This window comes from Rana temporaria, chromosome 10 (assembly GCF_905171775.1).
Source record: "Rana temporaria chromosome 10, aRanTem1.1, whole genome shotgun sequence".
NCBI classification, from domain to species: domain Eukaryota; kingdom Metazoa; phylum Chordata; class Amphibia; order Anura; family Ranidae; genus Rana; species Rana temporaria.
Genome location: NC_053498.1, coordinates 160,776 through 179,838, shown reverse-complemented (window position 1 = coordinate 179,838; position 19,063 = coordinate 160,776). Strand labels below are relative to the sequence as shown.

At 51.2% G+C, this 19,063-nt stretch overlaps 1 protein-coding gene across 1 annotated transcript in view; it reads left to right on the top strand.

The window, feature by feature from the left end:
- Nucleotides 1-19,063, top strand: part of EPHA8 (EPH receptor A8) — a 76,443-nt gene that overhangs the window by 38,310 nt on the left and 19,070 nt on the right. The window contains 1 exon segment of the mRNA XM_040326991.1: nt 8,119-8,776. Within this exon segment, the coding sequence (XP_040182925.1) occupies nt 8,119-8,776 (658 nt within the window).

Here is a 19,063-nt window from a genome sequence, read left to right as displayed (position 1 = left end):
GCGCAGAGCCAATAGAAGACCCCCTATGCAGTGCAGAGCCAATAGAAGACCCCCTATGCAGCGTAGAGCCAATAGAAGACCCCCTATGCCGTGCAGAGCCAATAGAAGACCCCCTATGCCGTGCAGAGCCAATAGAAGACCCCCTATGCAGTGCAGAGCCAATAGAAGACCCCCTTATGCAGTGCAGAGCCAATAGAAGAGCCAATAGAAGACCCCCTATACAGTGCAGAGCCAATAGAAGACCCCCTATACAGTGCAGAGCCAATAGAAGACCCCCTATGCCGTGGACCTGTTATACTAGGCGACCCGAATTATCATACCCTGTCCAGTGACGTGGGCGACTACCAGGGTGACCAGTATTTGGTGTAGGGGGACAAACATATATCCACAATCTGTAGGCAGTAACGCCCCTACATGTGCCGAAAAACACAATAAAGTAATATACAATGTACAAATACTTGGGTGAAAGTGGCCAATATTGACAATGTGATTGTCAGGATGACTTTATTCCACACATGTGATACAAATAACCAATCAGGGGAGCTGACACCATCCCAATGTCACCAAAAGAGTGCAAACCAAAGTGCTTCCCCAATGGTGAATACACCTAACAGCATATAAAGCACACCTGATCCCAGGAATCCGCGTGTCGCTGTTCAGATTGAACAATAAAGAATAGCAAAATGAATGAATATAAAACGGTCATAAACGGCAATAATGAATATAAAACGGTCATAAACGGCAATAATGAATATAAAACGGTCATAAACGGCAATAATGAATATAAAACGGTCATAAACGGCAATAATGAATATAAAACGGTCATAAACGGCAATAATGAATATAAAACGGTCATAAACGGCAATAATGAATATAAAACGGTCATAAACGGCAATAATGAATATAAAACGGTCATAAATGGCAATAATGAATATAAAACGGTCATAAATGGCAATAATGAAAATAAAACGGTCATAAATGGCAATAATGAATATAAAACGGTCATAAACGGCAATAATGAATATAAAACGGTCATAAACGGCAATAATGAATATAAAACGGTCATAAACGGCAATAATGAAAATAAAACGGTCATAAATGGCAATAATGAATATAAAACGGTCATAAACGGCAATAATGAATATAAAACGGTCATAAACGGCAATAATGAATATAAAACGGTCATAAACGGCAATAATGAATATAAAACGGTCATAAACGGCAATAATGAATATAAAACGGTCATAAACGGCAATAATGAAAATAAAACGGTCATAAATGGCAATAATGAATATAAAACGGTCATAAACGGCAATAATGAATATAAAACGGTCATAAACGGCAATAATGAATATAAAACGGTCATAAACGGCAATAATGAATATAAAACGGTCATAAATGGCAATAATGAATATAAAACGGTCATAAACGGCAATAATGAATATAAAACGGTCATAAACGGCAATAATGAAAATAAAACGGTCATAAATGGCAATAATGAATATAAAACGGTCATAAACGGCAATAATGAATATAAAACGGTCATAAACGGCAATAATGAATATAAAACGGTCATAAATGGCAATAATGAATATAAAACGGTCATAAACGGCAATAATGAACCTCATATACTCATGGGGGGGGGGGGGCAGACATCACATATAAATTACTATCTGGTGAATCCCAAGGACAGAGAGTCTGAGTCATGAGTCCGTACACCTTGGTGGGAGTATGAATCCCAAGGACAGAGAGTCTGAGTCATGAGTCCGTACACCTTGGTGGGAGTATGAATCCCAAGGACAGAGAGTCTGAGTCATGAGTCCGTACACCTTGGTGGGAGTATGAATCCCAAGGACAGAGAGTCTGAGTCATGAGTCCGTACACCTTGGTGGGAGTATGAATCCCAAGGACAGAGAGTCTGAGTCATGAGTCCGTACACCTTGGTGGGAGTATGAATCCCAAGGACAGAGAGTCTGAGTCATGAGTCCGTACACCTTGGTGGGAGTATGAATCCCAAGGACAGAGAGTCTGAGTCATGAGTCCGTACACCTTGGTGGGAGTATGAATCCCAAGGACAGAGAGTCTGAGTCATGAGTCCGTACACCTTGGTGGGAGTATGAGTATCCTTCCTGGTGATCCCAGGTAAAGATATATACTTCCAGGAGCAATTTCCCAAGTACTTGAAAATAAGTTTAAATGAGGTACTCTTACCAGACGTGGTGGACCCGCAGCCCACCGTACCATGGGGGGTCTTAAAGGCTTGTGTGGGCCGATCGCCCTCTCAAGTCACCGTCTCTGTGGTAGCTTCTCAATAGCTGTCCCGGGCGTGATGGAGATCCAAAGTGCCCCAAATGCACTTGAAGCCAGATGTCCCGAGTACTCCAATCAACCGGAATGGACATTGATTGGACACTCTTCCCCACAGTGACTCCTCTGATCCAGGACTCCTCATCAATGACCCCTCAAGTTCCCTCACAGACTCCCGGGCACTCCACTCCCTGGCACTCCACTGTGGTCCCCTCACCAATGACTGTGTATGGAGGAAGTTCCCTCACAGACTCCCTGGCACTCCACTCCCGGGCACTACACTGTGGTCCCCTCACCAATGACTGTGTATGGAGGAAGTTCCCTCACAGACTCCCGGGCACTCCACTCCCTGGCACTACACTGTGGTCCCCTCACCAATGACTGTGTATGGAGGAAGTTCCCTCACAGACTCCCTGGCACTCCACTCCCTGGCACTCCACTGTGGTCCCCTCACCAATGAGCGTGTATGGAGGAAGTTCCCTCACAGACTCCCTGGCACTCCACTGTGGTCCCCTCACCAATGAGCGTGTATGGAGGAAGTTCCCTCACAGACCCCCTGGCACTCCACTCCCTGGCACTACACTGTGGTCCCCTCACCAATGACTGTGTATGGAGGAGATTCCCTCACAGACTCCCTGGCACTCCACACCCGGGCACTCCACTGTGGTCCCCTCACCAATGACTGTGTATGGAGGAGATTCCCTCACAGACTCCCTGGCACTCCACTCCCGGGCACTACACTGTGGTCCCCTCACCAATGACTGTGTATGGAGGAGATTCCCTCACAGACTCCCTGGCACTCCACTCCCGGGCACTCCACTGTGGTCCCCTCACCAATGACTGTGTATGGAGGAAATTCCCTCACAGACTCCCTGGCACTCCACACCCTGGCTCTCCACTGTGGTCCCCTCACCAATGAGCGTGTATGGAGGAAGTTCCCTCACAGACTCCCTGGCACTACACTGTGGTCCCCTCACCAATGACTGTGTATGGAGGAAATTCCCTCACAGACTCCCTGGCACTACACTGTGGTCCCCTCACCAATGAGCGTGTATGGAGGAAGTTCCCTCACAGACTCCCTGGCACTCCACTCCCTGGCACTACACTGTGGTCCCCTCACCAATGACTGTGTATGGAGGAAGTTCCCTCACAGACTCCCTGGCACTCCACTCCCTGGCACTCCACTGTGGTCCCCTCACCAATGAGCGTGTATGGAGGAAGTTCCCTCACAGACCCCCTGGCACTCCACTCCCTGGCACTCCACTGTGGTCCCCTCACCAATGAGCGTGTATGGAGGAAATTCCCTCACAGACTCCCTGGCACTACACTGTGGTCCCCTCACCAATGAGCGTGTATGGAGGAAGTTCCCTGGCACTCCACTCCCTGGCACTACACTGTGGTCCCCTCACCAATGAGCGTGTATGGAGGAAGTTCCCTCACAGACTCCCTGGCACTCCACACCCTGGCACTACACTGTGGTCCCCTCACCAATGACTGTGTATGGAGGAAGTTCCCTCACAGACTCCCTGGCACTCCACACCCTGGCACTACACTGTGGTCCCCTCACCAATGACTGTGTATGGAGGAAGTTCCCTCACAGACTCCCTGGCACTCCACTCCCTGGCACTCCACTGTGGTCCCCTCACCAATGAGCGTGTATGGAGGAAATTCCCTCACAGACTCCCTGGCACTCCACTGTGGTCCCCTCACTGACCTTCTCCTGCCAAGTCCATGCTGACAACTCCTCCCAGGGCATGTTACCTCAGCTTATATAGGAGGCCCGCCCCCCTGCCAACACCACGTGCGGATTGGTCAGAGGCCTGCCACTCCAGTCCCAGGCCCTGCCTCCTTCTCTGTACATTCTCCACAGAGACAGGGGAGGTGCCTCAGAACTAGAGCACAGGTGGCCACACCCACTGCTACACTAACCACTCCCTGCCCCCAGAACAAAACAAGCAGGCCTAGCCTGAAGCATAGGCCTGACTAAATTTACCTGTGCTGACAGTTTAACCTAGAGAAATCCTATTCTAGCACCTACCACATATCATTATTAGCAGGTCATGTTCTCTGGACCTCCAGGTAGAAGCAGAGCTGGGCCCTCAGGTGATGTTCTTGGAGCAGAGAGGTTATTGTTGGACATTTGGTGCTTTCTGGAAATAATCCTGAAATGTCTGATAAGGAGCCCAATCAAAACCCGTACTGTCCGGGCGAATCCCGGACAGGTGGCAACCCTAACTACAGAGGCAGAAATCTGAGCGCCCCCATTCATCAACTCACTGGAGTCTTCACATCACATCCATCCTACAAATAGGGGTGATGGGGGATGTTGTATCATGTTGGGGGGTGGGGGTTGTTGTGCTATATTGGGGTGTTGGGGACGTTGTGTCATGTTGGGGGGCAGGGGACGTTGTATTATGTTGGGATGATAGGGACACTGTTATATTGGGGTGATGGGGACACTGTGTTGGGGGGCAGGGGACGTTGTATTATGTAGGGGTGATGGGGACACTGTTATATTGGGGTGTTGGGGACGTTGTGTCATGTTGGGGGGCAGGGGACGTTGTATTATGTTGGGATGATAGGGACACTGTTATATTGGGGTGATGGGGATGTTGTGTCATGTTGGGGGGCGGGGGACGTTGTATTAGGTAGGGGTGATGGGGACACTGTTATATTGGGGTGATGGGGATGTTGTGTCATGTTGGGGGGTGGGGGATGTTGTGCTCTATTGGGGTGTTGGGGACGTTGTGTCATGTTGGGGGGCAGGGGACGTTGTATTATGTTGGGATGATAGGGACACTGTTATATTGGGGTGATGGGGACGTTGTGTCATGTTGGGGGGCAGGGGACCTTGTATTATGTTGGGGTGATGGGGACACTGTTATATTGGGGTGATGGGGATGTTGTGTCATGTTGGGGGGTGGGGGATGTTGTGCTCTATTGGGGTGTTGGGGACGTTGTGTCATGTTGGGGGGCAGGGGACGTTGTATTATGTTGGGATGATAGGGACACTGTTATATTGGGGTGATGGGGACGTTGTGTCATGTTGGGGGGCAGGGGACCTTGTATTATGTTGGGGTGATGGGGACACTGTTATATTGGGGTGATGGGGACGTTGTGTCATGTTGGGGGGCAGGGGACCTTGTATTATGTTGAGGTGATGGGGACACTGTTATATTGGGGTGATGGGGACGTTGAGTCATGTTGGGGGACGTTGTGTCATGTTGGGGGGGGGGGGGACGTTGTATTATGTAGGGGTGATGGGGACACTGTTATATTGGGGTGATGGGGATGTTGTGTCATGTTGGGGGGTGGGGGATGTTGTGCTATATTGGGGTGTTGGGGACGTTGTGTCATGTTGGGGGGCAGGGGACATTGTATTATGTTGGGGTGATGGGGACACTGTTATATTGGGGTGATGGGGACGTTGTGAAATGTTGGGGGGCAGGGGACCTTGTATTATGTTGGGGTGATGGGGACACTGTTATATTGGGGTGATGGGGACGTTGTATCATGTTGGGGGGCAGGGGACGTTGTATTATGTTGAGGTGATGGGGACACTGTTATATTGGGGTGATGGGGACGTTGTGTCATGTTGGGGGGCAGGGGACCTTGTATTATGTTGAGGTGATGGGGACACTGTTATATTGGGGTGATGGGGACGTTGAGTCATGTTGGGGGACGTTGTGTCATGTTGGGGGGCGGGGGACGTTGTATTATGTAGGGGTGATGGGGACACTGTTATATTGGGGTGATGGGGATGTTGTGTCATGTTGGGGGGCAGGGGACATTGTATTATGTTGGGGTGATGGGGACACTGTTATATTGGGGTGATGGGGACGTTGTGACATGTTGGGGGGCAGGGGACCTTGTATTATGTTGGGGTGATGGGGACACTGTTATATTGGGGTGATGGGGACGTTGTATCATGTTGGGGGGCAGGGGACCTTGTATTATGTTGAGGTGATGGGGACACTGTTATATTGGGGTGATGGGGACGTTGTGTCTTGTTGGGGGACGTTGTATTATGTTGGGATGATGGGGACACTGTGTTGGGGGGCGGGGGACGTTGTATTATGTTGGGGTGATGAGGACACTGTGTTGGGGGACCCTGTATTATATTGGGGTGATGGGGACACTGTGTTGGGGGGCAGAGGACCCTGTATTATGTTGGGGTGATGAGGACACTGTGTTGGGGGACCCTGTATTATGTTGGGGTGCGGGGACACTGTGTTGGGGTGCGGGGACACTGTGTCATGTTGGGGTGCGGGGACACTGTGTTGGGGTGCGGGGACACTGTGTTGGGGACCCTGTGTCATATTGGGGTGCGGGGACACTGTGTTGGGGTGCGGGGACACTGTGTTGGGGACCCTGTGTCATATTGGGGTGCAGGGACACTGTGTTGGGGTGCGGGGACCCTGTGTTGGGGTGCGGGGACACTGTGTTGGGGACCCTGTGTCATATTGGGGTGCGGGGACACTGTGTGGTGGGACCCTGTATTATTTTGGGGTGCGGGGACACTGTGTTGGGGACCCTGTATTATATTGGGGTGATGGGGACACTGTGTTGGGGGGCAGAGGACCCTGTATTATGTTGGGGTGATGAGGACACTGTGTTGGGGGACCCTGTATTATGTTGGGGTGCGGGGACACTGTGTTGGGGTGCGGGGACACTGTGTCATGTTGGGGTGCGGGGACACTGTGTTGGGGTGCGGGGACACTGTGTTGGGGACCCTGTGTCATATTGGGGTGCGGGGACACTGTGTTGGGGTGCGGGGACACTGTGTTGGGGTGCGGGGACACTGTGTTGGGGACCCTGTGTCATATTGGGGTGCAGGGACACTGTGTTGGGGTGCGGGGACCCTGTGTTGGGGTGCGGGGACACTGTGTTGGGGACCCTGTGTCATATTGGGGTGCGGGGACACTGTGTGGTGGGACCCTGTATTATTTTGGGGTGCGGGGACACTGTGTTGGGGACCCTGTATTATATTGGGGTGATGGGGACACTGTGTTGGGGGGCAGAGGACCCTGTATTATGTTGGGGTGATGAGGACACTGTGTTGGGGGACCCTGTATTATGTTGGGGTGCGGGGACACTGTGTTGGGGTGCGGGGACACTGTGTTGGGGACCCTGTGTCATATTGGGGTGCGGGGACACTGTGTTGGGGTGCGGGGACACTGTGTTGGGGACCCTGTGTCATATTGGGGTGCGGGGACACTGTGTGGGGGGCAGAGGACCCTGTGTCATATTGGGGTGATGGGGACACTGTGTTGGGGGACCCTGTGTTGGGGTGATGGGGACACTGTGTTGGGGGACCCTGTGTTGGGGTGCAGGGACACTGTGTTGGGGGACCCTGTGTTGGGGTGATGGGGACCCTGTGTTGGGGTGATGGGGACACTGTGTTGGGGGACCCTGTGTTGGGGTGATGGGGACACTGTGTTGGGGGACCCTGTGTTGGGGTGCAGGGACACTGTGTTGGGGGACCCTGTATTATATTGGGGTGATGAGGACACTGTGTTGGGTGCGGGGACACTGTGTGGGGGGCGGGGACCTTGTGTCATGTTGGGGGACACTGTGTTGGGGGACCCTGTGTTGGGGTGCAGGGACGTTGTGTGGGGGGCAGAGGACCCTGTGTCATATTGGGGTGCGGGGACACTGTGTGGGGGGCAGAGGACCCTGTGTCATATTGGGGTGCGGGGACACTGTGTGGGGGGCAGAGGACCCTGTGTCATATTGGGGTGCGGGGACACTGTGTGGGGGGCCTCGATGTATCTCCTCTTTCCATGGACCTCTCTTTCTTCCTCTTTGCAGTGGGATTCCATCAATGAGATGGACGAGTTCTTCTCGCCCATACACACCTACCAAGTGTGCAATGTGATGACCCCCAATCAGAACAACTGGCTGCGAACCAACTGGGTGCAGAGGGACGGCGCCCGCCGAGCCTACGCCGAGATCAAGTTCACCCTGCGAGATTGTAACAGCATGCCTGGGGTGCTGGGCACGTGTAAGGAGACCTTCAACCTCTACTACATGGAGAGTGACCGGGACCTCGGCACCCGGGAGAGCCAATTCATGAAGATCGACACCATTGCCGCCGACGAGAGCTTCACCAGCGTGGATCTGGGGGTGCGGAGGCTGAAGCTCAATACCGAGGTGCGGGAGGTGGGGCCTCTGAGTAGGCGGGGCTTTTATTTGGCCTTCCAGGACATTGGGGCGTGTATCGCCATCGTGTCGGTGAGAGTTTATTATAAGAAGTGCCCCTCCATGGTCAGGAACCTCGCCGCCTTTTCTGAGGCCGTCACCGGTGCCGATTCCTCTTCCCTGGTGGAGGTGCGTGGAGAATGTGTGGGCCATTCCGAGGAAAGAGACACCCCAAAAATGTACTGCAGTGCTGAGGGCGAGTGGCTGGTTCCCATCGGGAAGTGCGTGTGTAGCGCCGGATTCGAGGAACGCAGCGATTCCTGTGTGGGTAAGACTGAAAATTTCCTCACCATCGGGAGGTCCATCTAGGGGCACCATACATTCTGGTCCATACAACCTCCATACAACCTCCATACAATCTCCTTACAACCTCCATACAACCTCCATACAACCTCCATACAACCTCCATACAATCTCCTTACAACCTCCATACAACCTCCATACAACCTCCATACAACCTCCATACAGCGTCCATACAGCGTCCATACAACCTCCATATAACCTCCATACAACCTCCATACAACCTCCATACAATCTCCATACAGCGTCCATACAACCTCCATACAACCTCCATACAACCTCCATACAACCTCCATACAATCTCCATACAGCGTCCATACAGCCTCCATACAACCTCCATACAACCTCCATACAATCTCCATACAACCTCCATACAATCTCCTTACAACCTCCATACAACCTCCATACAATCTCCATACAATCTCCATACAACCTCCATATAACCTCCATACAACCTCCATACAATCTCCATACAACCTCCATACAATCTCCATACAACCTCCATACAGCCTCCATACAACCTCCATACAATCTCCATACAGCGTCCATACAACCTCCATACAACCTCCATACAACCTCCATACAACGTCCATACAATCTCCATACAACCTCCATACAACCTCCATACAACCTCCATACAATCTCCATACAACCTCCATACAATCTCCATACAACCTCCATACAATCTCCATACAACCTCCATACAATCTCCATACAACCTCCATACAATCTCCATACAACCTCCATACAATCTCCATACAACCTCCATACAATCTCCATACAACCTCCATACAACCTCCATACAACCTCCATACAATCTCCATACAACCTCCATACAACTTCCATACAACCTCCATACAACCTCCATACAATCTCCATACAACCTCCATACAATCTCCATACAACCTCCATATAACCTCCATACAACGTCCATACAATCTCCATACAACCTCCATACAACCTCCATACAACCTCCATACAATCTCCATACAACCTCCATACAATCTCCATACAACCTCCATACAATCTCCATACAACCTCCATACAATCTCCATACAACCTCCATATAACCTCCATACAACGTCCATACAACCTCCATACAATCTCCATACAACCTCCATACAATCTCCATACAACCTCCATACAGCGTCCATACAACCTCCATACAACCTCCATACAACCTCCATACAACCTCCATACAACCTCCATACAGCGTCCATACAATCTCCATACAATCTCCATACAATCTCCATACAACCTCCATACAACCTCCATACAGCGTCCATACAGCGTCCATACAACCTCCATACAATCCTCCTCTAGTATAATACCCTCTACATACCCCCAGGGTACCCTCCTCCTCTAGTATATTACACTCTACATACCCCCAGGGTACTCTCCTCCTCCAGTATAATACCCTCTACATACCCCCAGGGTACCCTCCTCCTCTAGTATAATACCCTCTACATACCCCGGGGTACCCTCCTCCTCTAGTATAATACCCTCTACATACCCCCGGGGTACCCTCCTCCTCCAGTATAATACCCTCTACATACCCCCAGGGGTACCCTCCTCCTCTAGTATAATACCCTCTACATACCCCCAGGGTACCATCCTCCTCTAGTATAATACCCTCTACATACCCCCAGGGTACCCTCCTCCTCTAGTATAATACCCTCTACATACCCCCAGGGTACCATCCTCCTCTAGTATAATACCCTCTACATACCCCCAGGGTACCCTCCTCCTCTAGTATAATACCCTCTACATACCCCCGGGGTACCCTCCTCCTCTAGTATAATACCCTCTACATACCCCCGGGGTACCCTCCTCCTCCAGTATAATACCCTCTACATACCCCCAGGGTACCCTCCTCTTCTAGTATAATACCCTCTACATACCCCCGGGGTACCCTCCTCCTCTAGTATAATACCCTCTACATACCCCCAGGGTACCATCCTCCTCTAGTATAATACCCTCTAAATACCCCCGGGGTACCCTCCTCTTCTAGTATAATACCCTCTACATACCCCCGGGGTACCCTCCTCCTCTAGTATAATACCCTCTACATACCCCCAGGGTACCCTCCTCCTCTAGTATAATACCCTCTAAATACCCCCGGGGTACCCTCCTCTTCTAGTATAATACCCTCTACATACCCCCGGGGTACCCTCCTCCTCTAGTATAATACCCTCTACATACCCCCAGGGTACCCTCCTCTTCTAGTATAATACCCTCTACATACCCCCGGGGTACCCTCCTCCTCTAGTATAATACCCTCTACATACCCCCAGGGTACCATCCTCCTCTAGTATAATACCCTCTACATACCCCCCGGGGTACCCTCCTCCTCTAGTATAATACCCTCTACATACCCCCAGGGTACCCTCCTCCTCTAGTATAATACCCTCTACATACCCCCAGGGTACCATCCTCCTCTAGTATAATACCCTCTACATACCCCCAGGGTACCCTCCTCCTCTAGTATAATACCCTCTACATACCCCAAGGGTACTCTCCTCCTCTAGTATAATACCCTCTACATACCCCCAGGGTACCCTCTTCCTCCAGTATAATACCCTCTACATACCCCCAGGGTACCCTCCTCCTCTTCTAGTATAATACCCTCTACATACCCCCGGGGTACCCTCCTCCTCTAGTATAATACCCTCTACATACCCCCAGGGTACCGTCCTCCTCTAGTATAATACCCTCTACATACCCCCAGGGTACCCTCCTCCTCTAGTATAATGCCCTCTACATACCCCCGGGGTACCCTCCTCCTCTAGTATAATACCCTCTACATACCCCCGGGGTACCCTCCTCCTCTAGTATAATACCCTCTAAATACCCCCGGGGTACCCTCCTCCTCTAGTATAATACCCTCTACATACCCCCAGGGTACCCTCCTCCTCTAGTATAATACCCTCTACATACCCCCAGGGTACCCTCCTCCTCTAGTATAATACCCTCTACATACCCCCGGGGTACCCTCCTCCTCTAGTATAATACCCTCTACATACCCCCAGGGTACCCTCCTCCTCTAGTATAATACCCTCTAAATACCCCCGGGGTACCCTCCTCCTCTAGTATAATACCCTCTACATACCCCCGGGGTACCCTCCTCCTCTAGTATAATACCCTCTACATACCCCCAGGGTACCCTCCTCCTCTAGTATAATACCCTCTAAATACCCCCAGGGTACCCTCCTCCTCTAGTATAATACCCTCTACATACCCCCAGGGTACCCTCCTCCTCTAGTATAATACCCTCTACATACCCCCAGGGTACCCTCCTCCTCTAGTATAATACCCTCTACATACCCCCAGGGTACTCTCCTCCTCTAGTATAATACCCTCTACATACCCCCGGGGTACCCTCCTCCTCTAGTATAATACCCTCTACATACCCCCGGGGTACTCTCCTCCTCTGGTGTATTTCTATCGTGGAAATTAAGGGTCAGTGATGTCACCGGGTGACCTCTTCCTCTAGTTTCTTCCTCGGGGGAAGGGAGGGGCCGGAGATGTCATCTGACACAAGGAAAGTAACAGGATTGGTCGGGGCTCAGAGGGGGTGGAGTTTTTGCTCCTGGGTGGGTCAGTGGCCATCATTCATTGTTATTGAGATGGGCACCTTTATCTGCAGATCCCCAAAACCGGGGTCATGTGCCGGGGTCATGGGGAGGAGGCCCTTATCTTCATCACCATGGGGACAGGGGAGTCCCCCCATTCCTGGCAAGGGACCCCGACATGTTGAACGTGTGTGGCCTGGTATGGTTAAGGAGGGGGGGCGCACCTTTACCCCCCTTTCTGTCTCCTATGGATAGGGGGGGGCCCTCCTGAATGAACAATCAGCGGTCCCGGCGATCCCTTGGGGGGGGGACTGACCTTTGCCCTCAGCGCTCAGGTGGGATGAAGAGACGAGTGACAATCATTTCTCATCCCCCTCCCCCACAGCCCTTCTATTATTTCCTCCGCCGCACACAAGACACCGCCGCGCTGACTTTCCAGCTGTGCAAACGCTGATAATAGCCGGTGACGGTGACGGCGGAGCGTCCTCGCCCGGCCAGCGGGTAATCTGTATAAATAACGGCCCCGAGAGACCCCTTTAGAGGGCGAGGTGTTTGTTCTGCTTGTTTGTTGGGTTTCATAATGGGCACTTAGTGGAAGGTGTCCTCTTCTTCAAACATGGAAATGATGTTTACCGAGACGCCGCCGGCCTCCGCCGCGCTCCTCCGACACGTCTTCTTCAAGGTTACCGAGCCGCTCTCTTATCTCCATCCATTAGATTCCAATTGGAGGCTAATTATCAGGAAATATTTACACCCGGCGCGGGAGAGTCATATGCCGAGCAGAGTCACTCCTTATATTGGCGGCCAAGCAGAGTCACTCCTTATATCGGCGGCCGAGCGGAGTGACTCCTTATATTGGCGGCCGAGCAGAGTCACTCCTTATATCGGCGGCCGAGCGGAGTCACTCCTTATATCGGCGGCCGAGCGGAGTCACTCCTTATATTGGCGGCCGAGCGGAGTCACTCCTTATATTGGCGGCCGAGCGGAGTCACTCCTTATATCGGCGGCCGAGCAGAGTCACTCCTTATATTGGCGGCCAAGCGGAGTCACTCTTTATATCGGAGGCCGAGTGGAGTCACTCTTTATATCAGAGGCTGTGACGGTAGTAGAATGATATCCCCGTCAAACATTCCCTTCTTCCCATAAAGAAAATCACCCAATATTCCACGAGGAGGAATATTCCTGGGATCGCCCAATAATCCACACATGAGCCAAGCTTACTGCTGGAACAAGACACACACAGCATTACTAGCAGGGAGAATTAAACTGAAGCATATCCTTCAAAATGGCCCCCCTTTTTCTCCCTGCTCCGGCAACTCGGTTGGACCTTTCCTGGTCCAGTAGGGTTGACGGGTTCAGAGCTTTTAGTCCGAGGTTAACTCCGTTTGGCGTGACAATCCATCGGCATTCCCGTTTTGCTTGCCTGGGCGATAATGAATCGTAAAGTCATAGGGCTGTAAGGCCAAGCTCCAGCGTAGCAAACGGGCGTTGTCCCATGAAACCCGGTTAAGCCACACCAAGGGGTTGTGATCGGTGATGAGAGTGAAAGCCCGGCCATAAAGGTAAGGTGTGAGCTCTTTGAGTGCCCATACCAAGGCCAAACACTCTTTTTCAATGGTGGCGTGACTGACCTCCCTTGGCAACTGCTTCCGACTCAGGTATGCCACCGGGTCGTCAGATCACACGTCGGTCAGTCCCCAAGTCTTTGTGTGATCTGCAGAGTCACCAGAAGTCAGTGTGAAGACGGCGAATGGGTCTGTGCGCCGCCGTCTAGGTGTCCCGCTATGGGAGGGGGCAGGTTATGGCTCTGAAGTGACAGTCACAGGAGATTCATAAAAAGAAAAAGTTATATTTGTTGAAATGCTGTAGCACCGGTGCTCAGAGTTCGGGGGGGGGATCAGTGCCCCATAGGGTCAGACACCCCCTGCTCCCTCCGCAGCCGCCGGTTCTCCTCTTTGAGCTTCTCCAGCTCCATCTCCAGTTCATGGAGCCTGGGGGGGTCAGCCTGCTGTGACCTCAGGTGGTTGTTCTCCTCCTCCATGCGGCTTATGCACTCCTCCAGCTCTATGTACTCACGGATCAGCTCCTGCTTGCTCATGTCCTGCAGGCTCTCCACATGGTCCTTCATCATCAGGAACTGGGTGGTGGTGTAAGGGGCCACCGGTGGGCCCTTGGCGAACATCTCGGCCCGCATCTGGGACGCCCGCTGCGACTCCCTCTCCTCCAGTCGCTTCTTCTCCTCCCAGGTCAGCTTGTTATACGGCTTCCAGGACCTCTTCTTCTTGGAGGGTAGCCGGCAGTGCCTCTTTCTGCCCAGCTCCCTCCAGGGCCCCTCCGGCTCATGGCTGTCGCCCACCCGGCTGTCTCTTAATCCCTGGGCGGTTTTTCCGTTACCCATGACCAGCTGACAATGGTGTTCCCTGTTGTCCGTAATAACAGATTGTACCGTGAGGACTTCGTAAAGGGTGCCCAATGGTTCTTCCGGACCCAGCTCCTGGGGATCTCAAGCCGAGTCTACACAATGGGCTGCTGCTGGTGGGCGGTACCCAGGTTGAGACCAATTTGACCTGGTGTTGTCGTTCATGGGGCAATTCTGCTTGAAGTGACCCAGCTGTTTGCACCGGAAGCAGCGTTGTTCGTTGTCCTCCTGGCGTGGATAGCGAGGGCTAGATGTCACCGGTCTGTTAGGAGGTTGGTATCTAGCGGTTTGTGGGTGTGAGGGCGCCGTTGGTCGTGGAGGTTGTACCCGTGGTGTGACCTGGTTTGTCTTGCGAGTATCCGCATATTCATCCGCCAATTTCGCGGCCTCTGGTAGAGTCATGGGCCTGCGATCTCTCACCCAGTCTTTGTCGTCCGTCTGGATGTGATTGTAAAATTGCTCCAAGAGCATTAGTTGCAAAATGTCCTCTGCGGTGGTGGCCTGGCTGCTGTTAACCCAGTTAGAGGCCGACAGGGATAACTGGCATGCCCATTCCACGTAAGAGTCTTCCGTGGTTTTGCACGAGTCCCTGAACTTCTGTCGGTGGGACTCTGGGGTTACTGCATAACGAGCCAGGAGCACTTCTTTAACCCGGGCGTAGCTATGGATATCCTGATCTGGCACGGTCCGGAAAGCATCAGAAGCTTTGCCTGACAGTTTGCCTGACAATATTGAAACCATAGGTGTGCGCAGCCTATAGCATTAGGGTCTGCACCCCAAAGTTCAAAAATACTGATCAATCACTGTGTTAATTTAGAAAAGGAAGGGGTCAGTAAATTACATATTTACCTGCCCCTTCCCCCCCTCCTTCAATACCATCCGCCTCTGTGTGCCCATAGCAGCCAGTGGGAGAGGAGGAATGCTGGCAGCGCTGTGGGGGAAATGGGGGGGGGCAGGGCAATAGGGGAATATGTCCTGCACAGAGTGACTAGGGTGTGCCTGGGCACACCTGGCACACCCTGTGCGCACGCCTATGATTGAAACCCACTCTCCTCTAGCTATTCGGTGCAGGTTACATTGTCGCTCAAAATCTGCCAGGTAGTTATCAATCTCACAGTCCTTTTCATCAAAAGCTTTAAAAGCGCTAAACGGAATCTTCCTTGCGTCTGCTGTGCTGTACTCACTGTTTGGAGAATGTGCGGCTGCTTGTTGGACTACTGCCAGTTTTAACTGTAGCTCTGCGTCTCTTATTTGTTTATCCTTCTGTAGTTCTGCGTCTCTTATTTGTTTATCCTTCTGTAGCTCTGCGTCTCTTATTTGTTTAGCCTCCTGTAGTTCTGCGTCTCTTATTTGTTTATCCTTCTGTAGTTCTGCGTCTCTTATTTGTTTAGCCTCCTCCGCTAACAGGTCCATCACTTTCAGCACCACATCCGCCGTTGGGTTCGGACCGAACCATGCTAGCTTCTCTCTCATTACTTTGTTGGCTGGCGATTCCTCTTCCTGAATCACTGGTGTCTCTATCTCTTGTACTGCTGGCGTTGCTGCAACCAAGTCCTCCTGGTCTAGCTCCATTAATTCTGCTATGATGACCCGCTTGGTTTTGTTGCTAGCGATCCTTCCATGAACTTCCAGTAGTTCTTCCAGTGTCTGCTTGGAATCCGGGTGTAAAGGAGAGTAGAAGGGAAAATCCCGCTGCTGTCAGAGAATGACAGCAGAATGATATCCCCGTCAAACATTCCCTTCTTCCCATAAAGAAAATCACCCAATATTCCACAAGGAGGAATATTCCTGGGATCGCCCAATAATCCACACATGAGCCAAGCTTACTGCTGGAACAAGACACACACAGCATTACTAGCAGGGAGAATTAAACTGAAGCATATCCTTCACAGAGGCCAAGCGGAGTCACTCCTTATATTGGCGGCTGAGCAGAGTCACTCCTTATATGGGAGGCTGAGCAGAGTCACTCCTTATATTGGCGGCTGAGCAGAGTCACTCCTTATTTATATGGGAGGCTGAGCAGAGTCACTCCTTATATTGGCGGCCAAGCGGAGTCACTCCTTATATGGGAGGCTGAGCAGAGTCACTCCTTATATGGCCCCCCCCTGTGTGTTAACGCACTGGCTATCACTACAATAGCGGTGGCGGCTCCGTTGGTCGGGACTTTTGGATTCTTCTTTATAATTAGGATGCTGCACTGGTATACATAGGGCCAGATTCTCGTAGGAGCGCGTATCTTTGCGGCAGCGTAACGTATCCGATTTACGTTACGCCGCCGCAACTTAGATGGGCAAGTGCTGTATTCTCAAAGCACTTGCTCCGTAAGTTGCGGCGGCGTAGCGTAAATCGGCCGGCGTAAGCCCACCTAATTCAAATATGGGACAGGGGGGCGTGTTTTATGTTAATCTTCTGTGACCCGATGTGATTGACGTTTTAAACGAACAGCGCATGCGCCGTCCGTGGAAATCTCCCAGTGTGCATTGCTCCTAATACGCCGCAAGGACGTATTGGTTTTGACGTGAACGTAAATTACGTCCAGCCCCATTCACGGACCAGTTACGCAAACGACGCAAAATTTTCAAATTTCGTCGCGGGAACGACGGCCATACTTAACATTGGTACGCTGTACGTACGCCACCATATAGCAGGGGTAACTATACGCCGGTAAAAGCCTAACGTAAACGGCGTAAATTTACTGCGTCGGCCGGGCGTACGTTCGTGAATTCGCGTATCTAGCTGATTTACATATTTCTAGGCGTAAATCAGCGTACACGCCCCTAGCGGCCAGCGTAAATATGCAGTTAAGATACGACGGCGTAAGACACTTACGCCGGTCGGATCTAATACAAATCTATGCGTAACTGATTCTAAGAATCAGGCGCATAGATACGACGGCTCGGACTCAGAGTTACGACGGTGTATCTGGAGAAACGCCGGCGTAACTCGTACGAGAATCTGGGCCTCAGTTTTTTTCTTGCTCTTGAAGAAGCACGAGGCGCGTAACATGTAGAGCCCAGAAGATCTTCATCTCTAGCTGATTCTTGGCCTCAGATCTGGACTTTGATATAATGATGGGATGACCTCGGGGCTTCGTCTTCAAGTTTCCAGCGGCTTTGTACAGTATAAACTTTGTATTCGTTTTTTACTGACTTTTCAAAGATGGATATATTTTATGTTTCCTTTTGATATGTTTAATAAACTTTTATACATTTAATACTCATTGGGTGGTACCTAAAAACTCCAAGACTTTTTCCGAATATTTTTGTATATTGCCATGTGATTGGCTGATTAATAATTTGTGTTACCAAGCTATTGAACAGCTCTACCTAATAAAGATGAGTGTGTATACCCTTCTTATCACCTGATATCTCCTCTGTCCTCCAACCTTCCATCTATGACCCGATATCTCCTCTGTCCTCCAACCTTTCATCTTTGACCGGATATCTCCTCTGTCCTCCAACCTTCCGTCTATGACCTGATATCTCCTCTGTCCTCCAACCTTCCATCTATGACCCAATATCTCCTCTGTCCTCCAACCTTCCATCTATGATTCGATAACTCCTCTGACCTTCAACCTTCCATCTATGACCCGATATCTCCTCTGTCCTCCAACCTTCCATCTATGACCTGATTACTCCTCTGTCCTTCAACTTTCCATCTATGACCCGATATCTCCCCTGTCCTCCAACCTTCCATCTATGACCTGATTACTCCTCTGTCCTCCAACCTTCCATCTATGACCCGATATCTCCTCTGTCCCCCAACCTTCCGTCTATGACCTGATATCTCCTCTGTCCTTCAACCTTCCATCTATGACCCGAAATCTCCTCTGTCCTCCAACCTTCCATCTATGACCTGATTACTCCTCTGTCCTTCAACTTTCCATCTATGACCCGATATCTCCTCTGTCCTCCAACCTTCCATCTATGATCCGATATCTCCTCTGTCATTCAACCTTTCCGTCTATGACCCAATATCTCCTCTGTCCTCCAACCTTCCATCTATGATCCGATATCTCCTCTGTCCTTCAACCTTCCGTCTATGAACAATATCTCCTCTGTCCTCCAACCTTCCATCTATGAACAATATCTCCTCTGTCCTCCAACCTTCCGTCTATGACCTGATATCTCCTCTGTCCTTCAACCTTCCATCTATCACCCGATATCTCCTCTGTCCTCCAACCTTCCGTCTATGACCTGATATCTCCTCTGTCCTCCAACCTTCCATCTATGACCCGATATCTCCTCTGTCCTCCAACCTTCCA